The sequence below is a fragment of the Gorilla gorilla genome, chromosome 2 (assembly GCF_029281585.2).
Source record: "Gorilla gorilla gorilla isolate KB3781 chromosome 2, NHGRI_mGorGor1-v2.1_pri, whole genome shotgun sequence".
Lineage (NCBI taxonomy): Eukaryota > Metazoa > Chordata > Mammalia > Primates > Hominidae > Gorilla > Gorilla gorilla.
This window is the reverse complement of record NC_086017.1, coordinates 72,601,942-72,625,801: the sequence shown is the minus strand read 5'-3', so window position 1 is coordinate 72,625,801 and position 23,860 is coordinate 72,601,942. Positions and strand designations below refer to the sequence as shown.

The 23,860-nt window shown below is 42.4% G+C and overlaps 1 protein-coding gene across 12 annotated transcripts in view; it reads left to right on the top strand.

Moving 5' to 3' along the window:
• CADPS (calcium dependent secretion activator) overlaps positions 1-23,860 on the top strand; it is a 476,794-nt gene that overhangs the window by 103,300 nt on the left and 349,634 nt on the right. For all 12 annotated transcript variants that reach the window (XM_055383622.2, XM_019024533.4, XM_055383621.2 and 9 more), the window contains exons 2-3: positions 4,279-4,392; positions 16,474-16,806. In XM_055383622.2, the coding sequence (XP_055239597.1) occupies positions 4,279-4,392; positions 16,474-16,806 (447 nt within the window). The remainder of the gene's footprint in view (positions 1-4,278; positions 4,393-16,473; positions 16,807-23,860) is intronic.

The window sequence follows — 23,860 nt, the reverse complement described above, 5'->3', positions numbered from 1 at the left end:
GCGGCTGGCTGGGCGGGGGGTTGACCCCCCACCTCCCTTCCGGACGGGGCGGCTGGCCGGGCGGGGGGCTGACCCCCCCACCTCCCTCCCGGACAGGGCGGCTGGCCGGGCGGGGGGCTGACCCCCCCACCTCCCTCCCGGATGGAGCGGCTGGCCGGGCAGAGGGGCTCCTCACTTCCCAGTAGGGGCGGCCGGGCAGAGGCGCCCCTCACCTCCCGGACGGGGCGGCTGGCCAGGCGGGGGGCTAACCCCCCCACCTCCCTCCCGGACGGGGCGGCTGGCTGGGCGGGGGGTTGACCCCCCACCTCCCTTCCGGACGGGGCGGCTGGCCGGGCGGGGGGCTGACCCCCCCACCTCCCTCCCGGACGGGGCGGCTGGCCGGGCGGGGGGCTGACCCCCCCACCTCCCTCCCGGACGGAGCGGCTGGCCGGGCAGAGGGGCTCCTCACTTCCCAGGAGGGGCGGCCGGGCAGAGGCGCCCCTCACCTGTCCGACCGGGTGGCCGGCCAGGCGGGGGGCCGAACCCCCACCTCCCTCCCGGACGGGGCGGCTGGCTGGGCGGGGGGCTGACCCCCCCCACCAACCTTCCGGACGGGGCGGCTGGCCGGGCGGGGGGCTGGCCCCCCCACCTCCCTCCCGGACGAGGTGGCTGCCGGGCGGAGACGCTCCTCACTTCCCAGACGGGGTGGCTGCTGGGCAGAGGGGCTCCTTACTTCTGGGGCGGGGCGGTTGCCAGGCAGAGGGTCTCCTCACTTCTCAGACGGGGCGGCCGGGCAGAGACGCTCCTCACATCCCGGACGGGGCGGCAGGGCAGAGGTGCTCCCCACATCTCAGACAGAGCGGACAGAGACGCTCCTCACTTCCCAGATGTGATGGCGGCTGGGAAGAGGCGCTCCTTGTTTCCTAGATGGGATGGCGCTGGGCAGAGACGCTCCTCACTTTCCAGACTGGGCAGCCAGGCAGAGGGGCTCCTCACATCCCGGACGATGGGCGGCCAGGCGGAGACGCTCCTCACTTCCCAGACAGGGCGGCAGCCAGGCAGAGGCTGCAATCTCGGCACTTTGGGAGGCCAAGGCAGGGGGCTGGGAGGTGGTTGTAGCGGGCCGAGATCACGCCACTGCACTCCAGCCTGGGCACCATTGAGCACTGAGTTAACCAGACTCTGTCTGCAATCCCGGCACCTCCGGAGGCCGAGGCTGGCAGATCACTCGCGGTTAGGAGCTGGAGACCAGCCCGGCCAACACAGCGAAACCCCGTCTCCACCAAAAAAATACAAAAACCAGTCAGGCGTGGCGGTGCGCGCCTGCAATCGCAGGCACTCGGCAGGCTGAGGCAGGAGAATCAGGCAGGGAGGTTGCAGTGAGCTGAGATGGCAGCAGTACCGTCCAGCTTCGACTCGGCATCAGAGGGAGACCGTGGAAAGGAGGGAGAGGGAGAGGGAGAGCGGCATGTTTTTATAAAAACTGAAAACACAAGATTTTAACTGCAATTTAAACTGCTATCTCTTTCTTTTCTTTTCTTTTTTTTTTTTTTTGTGAGACAGAGTCTTGCTCTGTTGCCCAGGCTGGAGTGCAGTGGCGCCATCTCAGCTCACTGCAAACTCCACCTCCTGAGTTCAAGTGATTCTCCTGACTCAGCCTCCCCAGTAGCTGGAACTACAGGCATACCACCACACACACCCGGATAATTTTTGTATTTTTAGTAGAGATGGGGTTTCACCATGTTGGCCAGGCTCATCTCGAACTCCTGACCTCAGGTGATCTGCCTGCCTCCGTCTCCCAAAGTTCTGGGATTACAGCAACAATCAATCTTGATCATTCATATGGTATGTGCATAATTTTATTTCAATTACTTAATCATTTAAGACAAAAGCGAGGTCTATAGGCCTCCATTCCTCTCCTGCCCCATCATCCCACCCCACTCCCAAAATCACGCAAAGCTGGTATTGACACTGTTTTAGAAGGAATTCTGAGCAAGAAATCCTGTGAGATGCCTTGGTTGGTCCTATACTGTTAGGATTTGTGAACTAGATTAAAGCTGGCCTGCTTAAAATAAATGTATGTTATGGGTATCATTTTTATGAGCAAATCAACTGCTACCTAATATTTCAGTTCAAATGGTTTCAAGCACATAAAAAATAACTGTGATTTTCTCTTCAATTTCACATATCAGTATGTGCTCTGCTCCATGGGTCAGAGCAGGAAAGCTTAAGCAACTTAGAAGTGAGTTTATTCCATGCTTTAGGTCTGAACTGGTCCAGTGCAATAGCCACTAGCCACATGTGGCTGTTGAACTCCTGCAGTTTGGTTACTCTGAATTGAGATATGTTGTAAGGGTAAACTACACCAGATTCCAAAGGCATAGCATTTTTTAAACGTAAACTGTCTCATTAATAATTTAAATACTGATTACATGTTGAAACGTTATTTTGGCTATATTGGGTTAAGTAAAGTATATCAAAATTCATTTCACTTGTTTCTATTTTTTTACTGTGGCTACTATAAAACTTAAAATTATACATGTGGCTAACATTGAATAGTGGTGCCCTAGAATGTAACAAATATGAGTCTGATAAATTTCTAACCCCTTTTAATCTACCCTTGACTTCACTATTCCCCAACTTCTTCCAAAGGTACAAAAATTAATGAAAGCACCCAGCTTCCATCTGTGTCACAAACAAAATTCTGTTTTGTTTTTGTTTCTTGACTGAGTCAAAACTCACGCTGGCTTTGTGTCTCCTAAAGCTTTAAACTTTATTTTCTAATTATATTGACTCTAATGGTAAAATCACTTGGATTTATATAAAAACTTTGAATTTTTTAAAAGAACTCGTTATGTTATTGAATAACTATAACTATCCCAGGACAATGGGTAATTAGAATTACCACCATTTTCCAAGTGAGAAAACTAAGGACGAGATAAAATTTATTTATACCCAGCCCTGATCCAGAAAGGCTGGCTCTTCACTCTCAGGTCAATGCAGAATATAAGTCACTTTTTCCAGATGACACAGTGGCCAACAGAACTGCTACTGGACTGATCTTACTTTTTCCACTAGAACAGTGGTTCACAGAGGTAGTTTCTCATGATCAATTATAAAGCATAACTTTTTACAAAAAGTTTAACTTTTTCAAGTTAAAAGTTTTTAACTTTTAAAACAGCAAAGTTTTGGCTGACTTTTTAATATACATATTTTATATAATTAGAACCAATGAAAAGATACCTGAAAATAACATGTCTTGCATACACTCCATTCATTCATTCATGTAATCAGCCCTGAGTGTCTGGCACATATAAGGCAGTTAGCTATGCCCTGGGAAAACTTCGATGAATAAGATAGGAAGAAAAAACACCTCATGTAACAAATTTAATCATCATCAAGCAGTTAAATAAACACTGTGCTGTGGAATCACATAGCAGGAAGACCTGCCCCTAGCCTAGGGGCTGGGAAGGGCTTCATAAATTAGTGCTGCCTGCATTGATACCTGATGGATGGTAGGGTAGAGCCAGATAAGGGGTGAGGAGGAGGAATGAGTATGAATCTTTTAGGAATGTTTTCCTAAGAAAGAAAGGTGGGATTGATAGGCAAGGAATTGTACATAACCTAGTACCCAAATTCTCTATGCCACATCCCGGAAGTATATCCTATACCCAAACACCATCTGTCATGTGATCATGGATGTACCAACAACAATAAAGTTTCAAAATGAATATGGTCATACTGCATTCATCAAGGTATTTCAGACCACCAGAGGGGCATGTGCAGTGCTATGTTTGCTGTTACATGTTTAACAACCATCTCTCAGGAGGGAAAAAAAAAAAACTGTTTTGTAGCATTTGCCAATTTCCATGGTATAAATATTCCCACCTTGGCTGACATGAAGCTGCCAATGAGACAACACTGAATGTGGAGCTGGGAAGAGATGGGTGGTAGCACTCCTTTATATAGAATTTCCTTCATGCAAATACCATAAGTGTAAGTAACCTCAAAAGCACTGATAAAAGTGAAATGTGGTAAGATAACTAGGAGGCAATGAATTTTAAGTATTAAAAGTGTATTAACTTTGTTTTTAATATAATTTATTTATATATTATTTTAAAATAATGGCTGTGTTTAACACTGGCTCACAGAAGTTTCCACAGATTCACTAATCAGCTGTCACACATCTGTACAAGCCAGCTCCAATACACCAATGGGTCTGGCATCTTCAGCATAAAGTATCCATGATCCTTGTCTAGAACAAGTTCTCACATTTCCCTCTTTTTCTGTTTCTTACAGATCAGCAAACAGCAGCTGCAGACAGTCAAGGACCGGTTTCAGGCTTTCCTCAATGGGGAAACCCAGATCATGGCTGACGAAGCCTTCATGAACGCTGTGCAGAGTTACTATGAGGTGAGAATCACTGTTCAGAAGAATGCCAAGACCGCTCAAGCCCTAGGCCTGGGGAGTCTGAGCTGCAGGGCAATGGGGACAATCGTTTTGGTTTACTACAGGATCATCCTTCCTAAGGCAAATGGGTTGGTGATTTGTTACAGTGTTAAGAAATAACAGTATTTTGTTTTGGGGAAAACTAAATGTAAGCTACTATTTAACAACAGAATTTTACAGCAGGCAATATACTGAGTGTTTTTCATACAATATATAACAGTCTTATGAATTAGGTCTGATTGTATTTCCATTTTACTTATGAAGAAGCTGAGGCTCAGATAGGTTAAATTAATTACTCAAGGTCACACAGCTATGAAAAATCACAACCTGTGACTTTGAGTCAGGAGCATTTTTCTCACCACTTACACCATTTTAAAAGGATGTTAGCACCTCCCAAGGATGGTGGCTTCATGAACTTCCTTATTCTTTTTTTAAAAATGCTGCTTTCTTTTCTGGAGCTGGAACCACTGTCCAAAATGCAGTGCTGTTCTCTAGAGAAAATCTACAAAAGAGAGAATATGTTCTGAGTATGTATTACAGGTAAATTTTCACCACCAGACCTCAGAAGCTTATCAGTAAAGTGGATTTGCATTTCTGCAAATATTTTTAAATTTTGTAAGTGTTCTTTCTCAGTGTGCATATTGGCTATTATTTCTACATGATTATGAAGTGGACATGCCATACCTTCCTATTGGCAATGCTTTCCTCATATGCATATTTTCAAATATGATTATTTGGTCACTGAGTGACATTTTACTTTATATTAATCTATTTTAATGTGAACCAGGTAAATACTCTCTGTGTTTGGAATCCTATACCCCAAATGTCTTATGCATTGTCAAGGTTAGATGACAACCGTTAGAGACCAGCTCCTAGGCACTGAAAGCTTATGATATGCTGCTATGTACAATTCACAGTAATAATGGTAAACTTGAAGATAGGTATAAGAAAAATGTAACAAAATCTGATTTTCCCCCGGGATTGTTTCATTGATTTCCTTCCTTCCTTGTTTCCTTTATTTATTAGATAGAAAATTATTTCAAAACAAAAATGTTGGTGTGCCTGCTTTGCTGGTGCTCTAAGCACGTACTTAGTCTGCCCATCTGATTCAGCCCACAACAGATGCTTTCAATATGTTAATTGATTGAAGCCTCGGTAGAGGCAAAATCCTGATTTGGCAAAACTCTTCTTCCCACTTGCTAAAGCACTTGACTCCTTCCTTCATGGAGAGAGTAAGACTGCAATTAGATCTTGTGAAAATATTATTGATTGGTTTGCTAATTAGCATTTAATAGTAAACAATATTTGTGATGTTCACTGGGACCAATCACAGACTCCTTTTACACCATTTTCTTCATGAAATTTTTATTTGGATCTATTTTAGAAGTCAAATTTGTTTTTATAGTTGTCCAAATTTAAATCTTTTAAAATTTTACAAGTATCATTCATTATCGCCAATGAGTGTCAAACTTGCTGCTTTATCTGATGTGGTAAAGTTTTTTGGCTGAATTTCATGGGGAGTAGAAATGAGATTTGGAATCACAGTGATATATGATAGTGAATAACTTGAATATATTTAACAAAGGTTTTGTTTAGAAACTGCCCGGGAATGAAATTAATTTTCCCTCTTTGTTCAAGTTCTGGAAGCCAATGGGAGAGTAATGGCAGAACCCTTGTCAGGTCAAGCAGACCCCTATCCATAGTTCTCCATATTTAGAGTCATTCACCAGAGTTTATAAATTTATAGGTTGCAAATCTTAATTAGAAAGCTCATTTGACTAATGGCATAAATTAAAAGAAAGTGTCATTTCTATCTATTAATTAAATGTGAAAATTAATAGTCATCAAGGTGCTAATGAGTCTCTGGAAATTACCATTACATCTACAGTGATCCCAGTGTTTTCCTCTATAGTGGCTAGTTTATTGGAAACAGTTTCTTTTTTTGTCTGGTAAGAATACAGGCATTGAGAAATTACTGAATATTCAATGTTAGCATTTGAGTAACATAAGAAAGGATGTGGGGTATTAATGATCTAACTGCTGTCTTCATTAGTAAATACTTTGGAGAGTCTTAGATTCACTTTTCCAGGGAAGTCTAATCCTCTAAAGTGAAGTTTCTCTATCAGGAGATCAGGGTTAACACTTTACTTGGGAGCTCTCCAAGTTTATTACACCTTCCTTTCTCCTTTCCCCTTCATGCTTGGGCTATGGAGAAGCTGGTGTCTCTTCCTCTACCCAACTCTGGGTTCCAATTGCTTCTCTATTGGCCCCTGTCTTAGTCAGGACTCTATGGATTATAAGTGACTGATACCTAGGTCATACTGGATAACCCTAAAAAGAGATTTATTTCCTCAATTAACTTAAAAGTCCACGAGTAGGCCTGGCTTCAGCCATAGCTGGATCCAGAGGCTCCAAAGTTACCAGCGGGATGGGTATCTCCCCCCACCTCTCCACTGTACTCATCCCTGTGTTGACTTCCTTCTTGGTCAGCTTCTCTCCATGTGGAAGACCTTGGCAGCCCCAGGGCACATCCTACCAGTTTAGCACCTCCAGGAGCAAAGAGAACACCCCTGGTGAGCTCCCTAGCAAAGACATGGGGTGACTTTGTTGGACTGACATGGATCATATGTCCCTTCTTGAGTCAATCACAGTGGATGGGGGTGAAATAGACTAGGGGGATAAGGCTTAGGACAGCCACCATCTCTGGCACCTGAGTATAGGCTCAGCTACACTGGAACCATTTTCAGGAAGAATGTAATGGTTTCTTAATAAACCGTTAGGCTGCTTTTTACCAAAACAGGGAATATATGCTCAGCAGACAAAACCAACAGATATCCTCCTTCCAAATTCTCTCTCTTTCACATACACACACACTCCACCCTACCATGCCACAACTTCACACTCCAGTTTACCAACAGCAATAACGTTAAAAAATAGCATAACAGCAATAATCTCAAAATGTTCTGGGATTTCTGTACTTTAAAAAGTCAGCTTTAGATATCGGTCTTGTTTTGCTAATGTATATATTCATTACTCAGTATCCACAGAGTATTAGTTCCAGGGCTTCCTCAAATACAAAATCTTCAGACGCTCAAGTCCCTAATATAAAATAGCATAGTGTTTGCATATAACCTATGCACATCCTCCCATATACCTTTTTTTTTTTTTTTTTTTTTTTTGAGTCAGGGTTTCCTTTCTGTTACCCAGGCTGGAGTGCAGTCATATAATCACAGCTCACTGCAGCATCAACCTCCCTGGCTAAAGTGATCCTCCCTCCTCAGCCTCCCATATAGTTGGACTACAGGTGCATGCCACCATGCCAGACTAATTTTTGTATTTGTTGTAGAGAGAAGGTTTTGCTATGTTGCCCAGGCTGCTCTTGAACTCCTGGGCTCAAGTGATCCACCCGCATTGGCCCCCCAAAATGCTGGGATTACCAGCATGAGCCACCACACCTGGCCTTCTCCCATATACAGTAAATCATCTCTAGATTACTCATAAAACCTAATACAATGTAAGTGCTATGTAAATTGTTGTCATACTATATTGGTTTTATTTGTATTACTTTTTATTGTTATTTCTTATTTTTTATATTTTGTATCTGTAGTTGGCTGAATGCATGAATGTGGAACCTGTGGATACAGACGGCCAACTGCTGTAATGATCTCTCAGCATGCTAGAGTAGTAAAGATCATCTTTTAATAAATGAAAGGAGAGAGGAGGTGCTATTCCTTTTCCATCTGTGCCCATCCAGCCCAGTGTGAACCAAGCTAGTCACCATTAACAACAAGTTGGTGAGGCCTGGGCCATGAGTGGGGATGGGAGAAAGGAGACCAAGGTCCCCATGGTTCTCAAGAGCACACAGGTTTATTTTTGTCCTTTCCTGATGGCCCTGATTGTCAGAGCGGATCAAGCAGGGCAACAGATTAATCCATTAATCTCTTCAATTCTGGCTTTCAGGGCCAAGGGCTGGGGGGCTGGGATGGGTGCTCTGAGATCTGGCCCAGCAATTCACACCCTGGTCCTGAGATATGGCATCAGAGAGCCATTTCTCTGTGTTCCTCACACCTTTTCTAATTATTTTTAAGAAAAATGTCCAAAATATAAGCCCTCCCTTGCTCTCTCCCTCCCTCCTCACACTCACCTCCTCATGCTCACCTCCTCACCTCCCTGCTTGATTTTAGTTTCTTCACATGCTGGTCCTGGCATCAGAGAAAATAGGTGGATAAAAAAGTTTTACAAAACTCAAATTCTTCCTGGAAGTGAACATGGGGGTATTTGCAAGAAAATGGGAGTGTCATATGTGGCAGAAGACATAAAAATTCATTTCAGAACACTGCATCTGATGTCTGAACTTCAGCCAGTGAAGCTGCTATGATTGAGCTTTGTTTGGGGTGTGTGGGTATTGTTTTTTTTGTTGTTGTTTTTGTTTTTTGTTTGTTTGTATTGTTTTGGTTTTGTTTTTTAATAAATGCCTAGTTCATTTTTGTCAAACTAGCTTTGAATGTTGCAGCAGACAGACTTCTTTAGTTGCTAGCAACAGAAACCGACTGTGGTTAAATTAAGCCCTAATCATCATCATCATCATAACAACAGCAGAAGCAACAACAACAACAATAGTTTGCTGTTGTTGCTGGTATTGTTGTTGTTATCAGAAGAAACAGCTAAGCTTCACAAAAGAAGGAAACCAGACCAGTTTAACTTCAGGAAGCCAGATAGTAAGATATAACAGACACTTAATACTTGGGATAAACCTACTCTAGCCCAGTCCATTCTCATGCCAACCCACTCGGAATGTGAACTCAAGAAGTGGCAGTCTTACTGACCAAGCTCAGATCCCAACCCACCACTTGGCTAAAGAAGGACAAAGTCCTATAATTGACAGTCCCACTGCAACTATGCAATGAGAAAGGGGTTCTTGGAAGAAAGACTGAGGTACTATTATCAGAAGAGGAAGAACAGTTGGCAGGCTAAAACTGCAGGTTTCATCTATGCAAGAAGACATTTTGTTTAGTTATTATGGTTGAACTTTTTTTATTTAAGAGGAGTATAAGGTCACACTGGCTATTTTTCTAAAATGAAGCAATATATTTTCTAATAAGTAGAATGGCTACAACTATTCCATGGTACCTGAGATACCATGATAAACAGGTACATCCATAGGGGAAGAGTAACTACCCACTCTAAAGCATTGATTCTTTCAGGGAAAGCCCAGCAAGGAGGAGGCAGGAGGCGGCAGGCAGAGTGATTAAGAGGATGAGTTTAGTGTCCAAGGCCAGGTGCACTTGACATCTGTAATCCCAGTACTTTGTGAGGCTGAGGTTCCTCAGCCTCTTGGGGCCAGAGGTTCAAGGCTGCAGTGAGCTGCACCACTGCATTCCAGCCTGGGTGACAGAATGAGACCCTGCCTCTAAATAAATTAAAAATAAAAATTGTGTCCGACAGAGGTGGGTTGAGTTCTAGTCCTGTTACACACTGACTCTGGGACCTCAGCCAAGTCTGAGCCTTAGTTGCTTCATCTGTAATAGGACCTTCCTTGCCTAATTGCTCTCAAGACTAAATGAGAATATATATACCTGGACAGTTCCATTATTAATATATTAAGGTTAGAATATATTAATATATTAAGGTTAGAAATGAGCATGGTGGTATGGTGTCCATATGCTGCATAGAAGTAGAAGAAGAGAGTTGAAAGTTGATAGAATCAATTCACTCCCTGGGCATGGAGGAAGGGAGGTGCAAGATGGAGCAGGGGAAAAAGGACATAGAAAAGAGAAAGGAAAGTACTTTTGCTCCTAATCTAGCACCGCCTACCACAAGGTCATGGCCCAAGATCTGCTTCTGAAACTTTGCCCAGAATCCTTTACTTTTTGGTGAAGAATATTTTTAAGATTTGAAAATACATTTTATTTTAGAAATGAAAATGCACCTTGCCTCAAAGCAGGTAAAATTTGTATTTTTCCAGGTAGAAAAGATGTGTTTCAAATGACCGTGGAAGTAAAACATGCCCACTATACAAATAAAACAGACAATGTAGAAAAATCTCTGCATTTACATGGTTAAAAAATACTTGCAATCCCATCATCCTAGATAACCAAAATTAAACTTTGGTTTCTATCTTTCCAGGTACTTTTAATGTATCTATGCATGTCAAGATAACTATTTGGCTTGCATATTAAGGTGGGAAATTATCACAAACTATTAAGGACCCACTTCTTTTATTTAACACAGTTGTTTTCAGTCTCCTTCCTACCTTTCCAAAGGTCACACAAATGACATACTCTCATCAGTAAACAGTCTTATTTCCTATGGTATTCTAAATCCAGAGCCATGTTTCTATCCTCCAATCCCACCTCACCCCTGCCATTGGAAGGCTCTGGTCCATTATAACCGTATATCATGGACATCTTTGGATGCTAATGAAAAAATATATATCTTTTTTCATGGCTGCATGATATTCTATTTAAAAATAACAGCTAACTTGTATTACATTCTTAGCCGATAGTAGGCAACAGGCTAACCAACTTGCAGGCATTATATCACTGAATCAGGATTCAGGGATCACCAAAATCCTACAAAGGAAGGTTGTTATAACCCCCATCTTAAAGGTGGGGAAATTAAAGCCCAGGAAGATTAAGTAACTTGCTCAGGTGGCAAAGCTAGCAAGCAACAGAGCCAGGATTTGAACCCAGGTGTTCTAATACCAGGGCCCATCCTCCTAACCATGATGTCTACCCCTTTCATTATTTATGTGCCCATTTATTAATAGCAACGAGGTTTATGTTTCTTGCAAACCTTACTTACTCCAACATCTAGATGTTTTTCTTATTTATATTGAAAGGATATGCTTTTTCAGAGCAGGAATGAATCTGCTGTGGCTTCTCAGCTTATCAGCTAGCAAATGGGAGCTAGGCCAACCTCATTTGTAATGTGAACAGTCACTAAGTACTGATGTGTTTGTATGTTTCTAAAATGACCTTGAGGTTGCTTGGCTCTGGTGATGGAGGGAAGGACTGATGGATGAGGTCGAGTTGCTGAATTGACTGTCCTTCACAATTCCATATTTATTTGTTTATCTTCCATCGCTCATTATGACCTGTCTGGAAGTTGGCAGAAAAGCAGGGAGGATTTATGGATGTGCCCAAATAGAACTGGGCTCGGGGTTAAAGTCTCTTGTGGCAGCCACTAAAAAGCAAAAACAGAAACAAACACGGATACAAAATACAGACAGAGATCCCAGCACAATTGAGTTTGAATAGTTGTTTTAGAGACACACAGGCACATCAGTACTTAGTGTTTGTATTCATTATAGGGTGAGGCTGGCCCAGGCCCCACTTCCTCTTTGACAGACTGAGAAGCCAAGACAGATGATGTGCCTGTAGAAATAGTTTCCTGCTGCCACCTTCTCTCCTCATGGCTGTCTTGTCTCCATTGGGCAATTCATCTTTACTGTCTCCCCAATCTTTGGCCTCTTTCCTCCATGTTCTTATTATTCCACTCATCTCTCCTCTTTCTGGGATCTGGCAGTTGTATCTTAACACAGGACAGATAGATCCCTCCACTTTTCAAAGTCTTCTCAGTTTGATCGTCAGCAAACAAGAAAGGCTGGATTCCTTCATTGTTTACCATGAAGGAGAGTGAGATTGATGGAGGTTAGGTGACTTGTCTTCCACTGGTAATTCAGAAGTATTTATTGAGTAGCTACTATGTACAAAGGAAGGGGCTAGTGAAGCAGATGCTATGTCCAGGATTCAGGGTTCACCTGATACAGTTTGGCTTTGTCCCCACTCAAATCTCATCTTGAATTGTAGCTCCCATAATTCCCACGTGTCATGGGGGTACCCAGTGAGAGGTAATTGAATCATGGGAGCAGGTCTTTCCCATGCTGTTCTCTTGATAGTGAATAAGTCTCAAGATATCTGATGGTTTTATAAAGGGGAGTTCCCATGCACATGCTCTCTTGCCTGCTGCCATGCCATGTAAGACTTGCCTTTGCTCCTCCCTTGACTTCCACCATGATAGTGAGGCCTCCCCAGCCATGTGGAACTGTGAATCCATTAAATCTCTTTCCTTCACAAATTACGCGGTCTTGGGTATGTCTTTATTAGCTGCGTGAGAACAGACTAATACATCACTCAACCAGTTACACCAGCTGGGACCCAAGTGCCAACATCTTTATTTCTTACCCCTTGTTATCAGGTCCCATGGAAAATCTAGCCTAAGTCTCTTGTTTTAAGAGACCAATATACCATGTGCTGGTTTCCCCTTGACCTTCTCGCCCCCATCCAGACATAGTCTCACTCCATATTTTTCCTGCTAGAGGTGTCTGCTTTGCTCTTATAGTTCATTCACTCATTCCACAAATATTTACTGAGCACCAGCTACGTGCCAGGCACTGTCTCAGGCACTAAGAAACAGTAATAGAAACAAACAATGACAACCCTGCCTCCCTGGAACTTATAGTCTAGCTGGAGATCAGATATTTACCAAACAATCACAAAAACAGTGGCAGATGGCAGCTGTGGAAGGGCTTTAGGAAAAAAGAATCTGGGGCTGAGAGCTTATAACTGAGGCCCATTTCGGGTTTGTGGGATACTAATGTGTATAGATGTAGAGGAGAGTATAGCTTCATTGTTGATTGAATGTTTTCAAGTCACCCCTTATGTTTATTAGCACCGACAACAAAGGCTTAACCCCTTAGTGTCCCCACTGCCATCACACTCACCTGGTCTCATACAAGCACCTCTCAACTGGCCTCCCTGCCTATTTTCTTGGCTCCCTTCATCAGTCTCTTTTCCACATTAAAGCCAAAGAATGTGAACTGGTTTGTGCCGTGTCCCAGCTTAAAACTTTCAATGGGTTTCCAATGCCCTTAAAATGAAGACCAACAACCCTAATCCCCTCCTCCTCCTGAATACCTCCTCCTTCTCAATGCCTCCCTGGGCTCTCTGGCCCCTCCCTGCCCATCTCACATCTGTCACCCCCAGCCCTCATTGCCACAGCCACACTGACTCCTCCTTATTTCTTCAGGCACTTGGGGTCTTCACACGTGTTGTTCCTTCTCTCTAAAATAACTTACAGCTCTCCATTCACCTATCCATCTTTGATGCATCATCTCAAAGGTGTTTTCTTTCAGGAAGGCTTTCTTGACCACATATTAGAATCGATTCCTAGCTATAGGTTCTTGTGGACCCTTGTCTTCATAGCACTTGTTCCAGATCGTAATCATATTTGCATGGCATTATTAGGATTATGTCAGTTGGACTCCATGAGAGCTAAATCTGTGTCTTCCTCACCGTTGTATTCCTGACACCTGGTACAGTGTCTTCCACCTAGAGAGTAACCAAAGAAAGGATGAATGGGTTCATGGAAAAGTTTATAATCATTACAGTTAAAAGGATAGCCCCAAACCTTATTGTTCAATTCCTTTGGTGTATGGATAAGAAATTGGAGAATCAGGCCAGGCATGGTGGCTCATGCCTGTAATCCCAACTCTTTGGGAAGCCCAGGCGGGTGTATCACTTGAGGTCAGGAATTGGAGACCAGCCTGGCCTACATGGAGAAACCCCATCACTACTACTAAAAACATAATAATGATACAAAAATTAGCTGGGGATGGTGGCAGATGCCTGTAATCCCATCTACTTGGGAGTCTGAGGCAGGAGAATCGCTTGAACCCAGGAGGCAGAGGCTGAGTGAGCCAAGATCGCACCACTGTACTTCAGCCTGGGCAACAAAGTGAGACTCTGTCTCAAAAAGAAAAAGAAAAAGAAAAAGAAATTAGAGAATCAGAGAGGGGAGATGATTTACTCAAGGTCACACAGCAAGTTAGAGGCAGACCTGGCCTGAGATCATGAGTTACAGCTCCTGCCACAATGCTCCATTGCCTTTCCAGAGACTTCCTCCACTAGCCTCAAAACACTGGTGTTTGAGATCTATAATGTGTTGTTTAGATGGAGAAACCATCCCCATTAAGTGTTACAGGTTTGCAGATGAATTATTTAGCTCATTAAGGCTCATAAGGCCTGAGGATTCATTTGAAACTATTTTGTTTGTAATTAATTTTCAAATTAACTCTAAGGTCTCATCTGAGTACCAGTTCCCACTCATAAGGAAGCAGGCCATGGCCTCTCCCCTGTGAGGCAAACCCTCAGCCCTCCTTTCTAAATTAGTTCATTAAAGCCAACAATGAACCGGAGCCTTTTAAAAAAAAAAACATTTCTCCACCCCAGAAACGCTTTGTGATGAAGCATGAGGCAATGAGATGCCCCCAGGCAGTGCTGTCTCATGGCCAACAAGTGCATTTCCTGAAATCTGACAGGGGAATGAACATTTGCTCTGCCTCTTGAAGGATATTTATGCACCTTCTGAAGTGTGACCAGGACGCAGCTCAAACGTGTCAGATGCTTCCTCTCCGTGAATATGAAGCGGCGGCTTCACTGCCTTGTATTACACCCCAGAACCATGTAGCTTGTGTAAGCTTCCGAATGGTGGGCAGTGGAGCGAAAATAAGACTTTCTTAATAGAAGAAGGCTTGGTCCCAGGACTCAACCAGGTAGCACCAGCAGACCAACCAGGGATTTTCCACCAGGCGGGAGAGGTTTTCATCAAGCAGGAGAACCCTGCAGGGAAGGAAGGAACCAGGGTGAAGTAAAAAGACTACCCATTGGTAGTCAGACAATTTGAGCTACCAAAAGGAAGTCCCTTCCCCTCTCTGAAGTCTCGGTTTTTCATCTACAAAATAAACTTAACCTAACACCTATGTTCATTGTTAATTCACTTTTAAAGTGTCAGGTGCTGAAGACATTCTAGGACCTGAAGACATTGTGAGGAACAAGAAGGACACGTTCCGTGCCCAAGTAGAATTTACATTTCAGGAAGGAAGAGAGAAAATTAAATATATGTTTACCTGATACTTGTATACTTTCAATTAAAAGTATCACTGAAGGGATAAAAGGAGATACAAATAGTGGTTAATGTTTAATGCTATGTGCCTGATATCATGACAGGCACTTTACATATAATAATAATAACAGCAACAAGTGTAACATGGGCCAGGCACTATTTTATGTGTGTTTTACACATTAACACATTTAATCCTCATTTTAAAATACATACTGGCCTGGGCAACACAGCAAGACCCTGTCTCTACAAAAAGTTTAAAAAATTATTGAGGCATATTGGCACACACCTATAGTCCCAGTTACTTGAGGGGCTGAGGCAGGAGGATGGCTTGAGCCCAGGAGTTTGAGGCTGCAGTGCATCGTGATCACCACTGAAGCCTGGCTTACATAACAGAGCAAAGCCCTGCCTCTATTTAAAATAAAAAATTAAATTCTGGGTGCATTGACTCATGCCTGTAATCCCAGCACTTTTGGAGGCCAAGGTGGATGGGTTGCTTGAGCCCAGGAGTTTGAGACCAGCCTGGGCAACATGGTGAAACCCTGTCTGTACCAAAAATACAAAATAAATAAATAAATAAATAGCCAGGTGTGGTGGCATGCACTTAGTCCCAGCTACTCAGGAGGCGGAAGCTGGAGGTCGCTTGAGCCTGGGAGGTGGAGGTTACAGTGAGCTGTGATTGTCACTATAGTCCAGCCTAGGTGACAGAGCAAGACTATCTCAAAAAGAAATTAAACATTAAATAAATACTATTATCCCCAGTTTATAAATGGGAACACTGAGGTACAAAGAGGTTAACTTGCCCAAAGTCCCACAGCCACTAAGGGGCAGAGAACCTATGCAGCCCGGGCACAGGTCTGTATACCATGTGCTGCCTCTCATGATAGTATCATCTCATTTAATCCTTGCAGCAACCTGGTAAGTACAATTGTTATTCTCATCTTACAGATGTGGACACAGAAGCAGAATGTGTAAGTGACTACTCTGAGTTTGCACAGCCAGGAGGTGGTGGGGCAGGGTGAGACCCACAGTGGTTCCTCCTGGGATGCACGTGAGGTGGGCTGGCCCAGTGTCCAGCCCCAGGGAACTGGTACCTCTGTGGTAAACTCTCCTACTGTCTTTCCTGGCCTTGTTCTTGCTCAGGTGTTCCTGAAGAGCGACCGTGTGGCCCGCATGGTTCAGAGTGGAGGCTGTTCCGCCAACGACTCCCGGGAGGTCTTCAAGAAGCACATTGAGAAGAGAGTGCGCAGCCTGCCTGAGATTGACGGCCTCAGCAAGGAGACTGTGCTGAGTTCCTGGATGGCCAAATTTGATGCCATCTACCGTGGAGAAGAGGACCCGCGGAAGCAGCAGGCCCGGATGACAGCCAGCGCAGCCTCCGAGCTGATTCTGAGCAAGGAGCAACTCTATGAGATGTTCCAGAACATTCTTGGGATCAAGAAGTTCGAACATCAGCTCCTGTACAATGCCTGCCAGGTAAGGTGTTTCTCGCCTGGGCCCAGAGCTGTGGGTAAGCAGAGCTGCATTCTAACTTCTATGAGATACTTCTTGATTTTTTTTAAAAAAGGATTAAAACTTATATTTTATTACTCTACTGGTAAAAAGTTGAATACAGTTTAGGCTAGAGTATATTCATGCTTTTCTTCTGATTTAAAAAATAAATAAATAAAACATTTTTGTGAGCCCTTAAAAGTCTCAGGGGCCCTAGGCACTGAGCTCATTGTGTCTAATGGGTAAGTTGGCCCTATGAGTAAGGCCTGTTTTCCACGTGTCAAAAGTGCTAAAAATCAATTTTTTAAAAAATATGGTTCTGCCTTTGGTGTTCGCCAGTTGAAGGGCTTGTGCTTCCTCAGCTGGGAAGACTACTGAACTTAGCAAGTGCCTGTCAAGAATAATTTTTTAAAATGGAAAGCTTGCAAAAAGCCCGATACCTGTATATTAGTCACATGAATTTCTGAGTGGTTCTGATGGCGAGAGTTGAGGCTCTGCTTGGGTCCACCCCAAAATGGGCCTGTATTTCCTCTAGATGGAGGATTAGGGAAGCAAGGTATCTCATATCTTGATACCCTGCCTAAGCTTAGCATTATATTCATTTATTCAACAAATATTTATTATGTGCCTATTTTGCAGTCTGAAATTCTTACTGGATGTCTCTTACGAGCAGTTTAAAAATGCACATTCCCAGCTGCTAGCCCTAGAGATTCTCATTCTGCAGCCTCAGAGCATGGCCCAGGAATCTGCATTTTAAACAAGGACCTTCCTTCCTGGTAATTATGTTGCCCTTCACCTTCAAAGAACTATCAGAGAGATTCATCTTTGCCTTGTTTGCTAATATTCCCAGTATATAAAATCTTGGCACAGAGTGAATGCTCAGTAAATGTTTATCGAATTAATAAATGGATAATGGAAAATTATTTTAACTAGTAGGTAGGGTCTTCTCAACTATGATATATCACCTTGAATTTTCTGGATGTTTTAGTAAGAGTCTGTTTAGCATTTCATAATACAACACATGCATCGCATTCAAAGATATTGCTGGTATCTACTTTCATCTCATCCAACTTTAATTGAAAACATTGATTACGAATCCGGAGATGAAAGGTTTTTTGTGATGGGTCAAAAAGTATTTTGAAATTTCAAATATCAATATAAAATTAAATTTAATCATTATTTTATTTAAAATATTACTACATCCCACCATGTAGCAGTTTTAGAATGGGATAAGCAGGTGGCGTTAGCCTCCACCACCACTATCACCTCCACCAGCATGTCCACCACAAGAAGGTGTCATAGCTTCAATATTGAAAAATCATCCACCTGAGTTATAAGCAAGATTCAGAATTACAGAGAGAGTCAAGTGTTCCTAAACCTTCTAGGTACAAAATTATTCTAGGGATTAATTTTTCTTCTTATTGCAACAGCTTATGCATATTTTCCATGCTTGCTCAAACTCAGCTTCATTGGAGTGAATCCATTGCTGTGCCATTTCTTGTCTTATCTCAGTGTTTTTGCACTTGTTGAATTGAGTGGCAGGGTCATATTTTACTGTTTTCTCCTAAAAAATGAATTAATCCAACTCATTTTACCCTCAAAATCTTTTTTGTGAAATAGAAAAAAGTACAATAATATTAAAGAATATCTTCTCTCTCCAGAATAAAGATTGTACTCTTAGCCAAAAAAGAATTACAAGATAGGCCAGGCATGGTGGCTCATGCCTGTAATCTCAGCACTTTGGGAGGCTAAGACGGGTGGATTACCTGAGGTCAGGAGTTCAAGACCAGCCTGGCCAACATGGTGAAACTGTCTCTACTAAAAATACAAAAATTAGCCAGGCATGATGGAGGATGCCTGTAATCCCAGCTACTAGGGAGGCTGAGGCAGGAGAATTGCTTGAACCTGAGATCACACCACTGCATTCCACCCTGGGCAACAGAGCGAGACTCCGTCTCCAACAAAAAAAAAATTACAAGATAAAGTACTTCTTCTTGGGACAGGGATACTTAAGACATTTAGTATTTTACTCTCTATTCATATCTAAATCTGATTATTGTTTCAGGGTTTCATATCAATAGAAATTAGGGCAAAAGAACATATGAAAGTAATTTATACATACAAAAATACACATGAATTCTAAATATATGGTTTTTTGATTTCTATGTCTTTAGTAATCTAAGTTTCAGGAGTGTATTGGCAAACAAAAGTATTTTAAAATAAAGAAAATATTGGTCATGATAATATTTCACAACATATAATACCCATTTCTATGACAATATAGAAATGGCTATTCTCAAAACTTACTGCGGCAATAAATTCTTAATGTAGCCTTTCTGCAATCTGTTAGTTTGCAGCAGAAAACCTTCATAATGGGAAAACCTTTTGACCTAGGAGCTCTACCTTTAGGAATTCATTAAAAGTAGGTACGCAGAAGTGTGTGCAAGAGTGTTAAGTCCAAAGATGTTCACTGCAGCCTTTTATATGATAGTGAAAAAAATAGAAGCATGCTTAATTCCCAGCAGTATAGGATTAATTAATTAGATTTTGATTTAACCATACAAGGGAATTTTCTTTATCCAATAGAACAGCAATAAAAGAGTTGTTAAAGAAGAAAGCTTGCCATGTGGGAAAATGTTCCTTAGATATTGCTAAGTGGAGAATCTGGCTATGAAGCACAATATGCAGGCACAGTCCCATTTCTATGGGAAAAAAGGATGGAAAAAGGTACTGGACAGGCAAAGAACAAAATGTTAACTGTGCTTATCTCTAAAGGATAGGATTATGGTTGATTTTTATGATTTTCATTTGTGCTTTTTTATGTCTCCAAATTTCTACCTTAAACACAGTTATTCTGTAAATGAAAACAAATACCAAAAGTCTCAACAAAGAAACCATCAAAACAATGGGATATGAAGAAAGTTATCTTCTGAATTGTTTTCTAGACTTCAGGTGTTAACATACCACCTTCATGATATTTGCCGTTTCCAAGTACTACCTGGATGATTATTTAATGTTTGTTATTAAACTAACTCCCAAATTCACCTTTTTTTTTTTTTTTTTTTTGAGCTTAAGAGTCTCACTCTGTCACTCAGGGTAGAGTGCAGTGGCACAAGCTTAGCTCACTGCAACCTCCACCTCCCAGGTTCAAGCAATTCTCATGCCTCAGCCTCCTGAGTAGCTGGGATTACAGGCACGTGCCACCATGCTTGGCTAATTTTTGTATTTTTAGTAGAGATGGGTTTTTCCATGTTGGCAAGGTTGGTCTCAAACTCTTGACCTCAGGTGACCCACCCACCTCGGCCTCCCAAAGTGCTGGGATTACAGGCATGAGCCACCGTGCCCGGCCCCAAGTTCACTTTTTAAACCTGTCTTTATCTTAGGTAATGTACATAAAATCACAGCTTTGATATATTCTTTTTACAAAAAAATAATATGCATTAAAGTGAAACCTAACTATTAAAATAGAAACTCTTCATTGGCTGGCCCTCTTAGATCATCTCACACCACAGTGATGCAGGAGACACAGTGGCAGTAGCTAGTGCCCTGACGCACTAAGGCTGGTGGGACAGAGCTCTCTGACTCCATCCCTGAAAATAGCCTCAGACTGACCACAGCAGCTTTCATATGAAGTCTGCATAGGCAGGCAGCAAAGCAGAGATTTAATTTACCTCCCTCCTCTTTCGTTGCTGACAGGCTGTATGTAGACAGGCAGCAAAGATAGTGTACCTGTCATGCCTTACCATCAGGTGTCTGAAATTATACATTTACTCACTTTCTCGCAGACTACACTCAGCTCTGCACAACTCTTATCAACTCACAGTAGCAAGAATACAGAAATGATATTGTATCACTTTCATCCTCACTCTGCTGAAATTGTTTCTTGTTTAATTTTGTATTTTCTGGACCTTCTTCTCCTTACCAAACAAAGCAATTTCTAGGTGCTTCCCAAACCCAAAATGTGCTTAATGTTTTCCTCTTACGCATATCGTATCCTAGAGGAAGCTGTAATCTGATTTCTGCTGCTGCTTTGTGAAAGTTCCCATGCTCTCTCTTTATGAGGTTCTGCCAGTAACTGCCATTTTTATCTCAAATGAGAAATGACATTTATCAAAGAGCGATTATATCAGTTACATATCAGTTATGTGTTGTAACATGAACCATGTCTATCAAAACATAAGAGAAAAGCAAGAGAGTTTAACAAATGTCTCTGAATTTGCCCACGGAGTTTCTTAACATCTATTCTCTTTATTTGAGAATTAATGGATAAATCTCATAGAAGAAATTCATACTCAACATAATATCCAAAGTAAAATGGCAAATTTTATGATGAATCAGTGTTGTTTTTATTTTTCATAGACCCTTGGGAAGATGCAGTCAATTATGTAGCTATTTGAGTTGAATTCTAAAGGTAACTCAAAAAAAGTAAGGTAGGCTGAGCACACAGCTCCATTCCAGCACTTTGGGACACCAAGATGGGAGGGTCATGTGAGTCCAAGGGTTTTAGACCAGCCTAGGCTCCATCTCTACAAGAAATGTAAGAACTAGCTGGGTGTGGTGGCATGCACCCATAGTCCCAGCTACTCAGGAGGCTGAGGTGGGAGGATCACTTGAGCCTGGGAGGTCAGGGCTACAGTGAGCCATGATCTCACCACTGCACCTTAGCCTGGGTGACAGAGTGAGACCCTGTCTCAAAAAAATTTTTAAGTGAGATAATTTGAGAATAGGTTGTATTATCTGAGAAATGAGGCTAAGACAGACCTGCTTTCCATCTTCATGAAAGGCGAAGCTGACAGCGATGATGATGATGATGATGATATGATATTTAAAGACATTTTCAAGATGCACCATCTCTCCCCTTTCCCTTTAGTAACCTTCAAATTTGGCGTAAATTTGATTCTCAGTTGTACCAGCTGTCTGCTACTTTCTGCTCCTCTACTTAACTTTATAAGTTATCCTTAACTATCTCATTCAGAACTGTGCGGACATTTTCCCGTGAAAAATACCTCAAATGTGCATTTTAGAAGGAGTAATGTCTACATCTTCTTTTTTTTTTTTTTTTTTTTTTTTTGAGACAGAGTCTCGCTTCTCGCCCACGCTGGAGTGCAGTGGCGCGATCTCGGCTCACTGCAAGCTCCGCCTCCCAGGTTCACGCCATTCTCCTGCCTCAGCCTCCTGAGTAGCTGGGACTACAGGTGCCTGCCACCATGCCCGGCTAATTTTTTTTTTTTTTTTTTTTGTAATTTTAGTAGAGACGGGGTTTCACCGAGTTAGCCAGGATGGATGGTCTCGATCTCCTGACCTTGTGATCCGCCCGCCTCAGCCTCCCAAAGTACTGGGATTACAGGTGTAAGCCACCACGCCCGGCCATCTTCATGTATTTTTAAAGGCAAATAGACGCTTCTTAGTGAAACAATCCAGCTAATTTTGAAGATGTGGTGAATATGAGCTAAGGATGTCAGTTGTATCTCGATGTTTCCATTCTGCTCTTTGAAAATGCCATTTCTGTTTTTTCTATTACTGATCACACTCTTCCCTTCTAAACTAAGTGCAGCATGACTCTAACCTTCTCCTTGGCCATTACATGTGCCCAGCTGGCAGCAGGGATAACATCCACACTCCAACTAATAGGATAAGACGATAATCTCTTCATTTATTCTCTCTGAATTTCTAGAGGTTTTTCAGATAAGTCTGGAAGGAAGAAGAAAGAAATCAAGAAACTTGATTTCTCAATTTATAAACACCTTTGCATTTTCAATATTGGATTCTCTATCATTATTGAACTGCTAATTTTCTTAACATTCAATTTCCTTTCCTCCAAACTGTCATCAATCAGCATGGCCTTTGATGATGTGGTTATCTTATTACAGCACTATCTTCCTTGAACTTGATGAACACTTGGCAGCTTTTCAGATAGTTTATTAGACTCTGAAGAGAAACCTCAAATTATCAGGCCTTCAGCTGTGACCCAGATTGCTGGGTTGTATCCATACCTCATTACAGAACCCTTAATCTCCATATAACTACATAGCTTTTTCTTTGTCCAGAAGTTTCCGGTAGGTTTGTTGACTGAACATTTGCTTTGGGGGCCAGACTGTATTTCTTCATCTCTTTTCTTGATCCTGTGACAACAATATAGTTCTTTGCATGAATGATGTTTCACTGAATGTCTACAGAAGAAATGTTTTAAAATCTGGAGATGGGAAGTAGTGATGGAAGGCTAATATTAAACCCTTTTATTTAGAAGCATACTTTCATCATTCATTCAACAGATTTTAGCATCTACTGTGCACTAGGCATCATGCGTTGTATGCTGAGGATACAGCCTAAACTTTCTTACTTTGTCATACAATGGCCCATGATGTGGCTCCTGACTAATTATGCTCTTTGTTCACTACACACCTCTCAATGACTTTATAGTTGTCCTGCTTAGATTATTGTTTTTGTTGTCTTGGCCATGTAACAGATTGCCACAAATTTAGCAGCTTAAAATAATGCCCACTTATTATCGCAGTTTTTCTAGGTCAGAAGTCCAGGCATGACTTAGCCAGGTCGTCTATTAAGGGTCTCACAAAGCTGGAATTAAGGTGCTGGCGAGGCTGTGCTCACATCTGGAGGCTCAACAGGGAAGGATCCACTTCTAAGCTCCTTCATGTTGTTGGCAAAACTCCTTTCCTTGCAGCTGTAGAATCTCCAGATCCAGCAACAGGGAGAGAGAGAGTCTCTGGTGCATCAAATTTTTTATTTATAGATGCACTGTTAAAAGGATCACCTGGTTGGGCACAGTGGCTCACATCTGAAATCCCAACACTTCAGGAAACTATGGAGGGAGGTTTGCTTGAGGCCAGAAGTTCGAGAACAGCCTGAGAAACATAGGGAGACTCCATCTCTACAAAACATTTAAAAAATTAGCCAGGCATGGTGGCATGTACCTGTGGTCCCAGCTTACTTGAGGGGCCAAGGTAGGAGAATTGCTTGAGACCAGGAGGTGAAGGCTGAAGTGAGCCATGATAACACCCACCACTGCACTCCAGGCTGG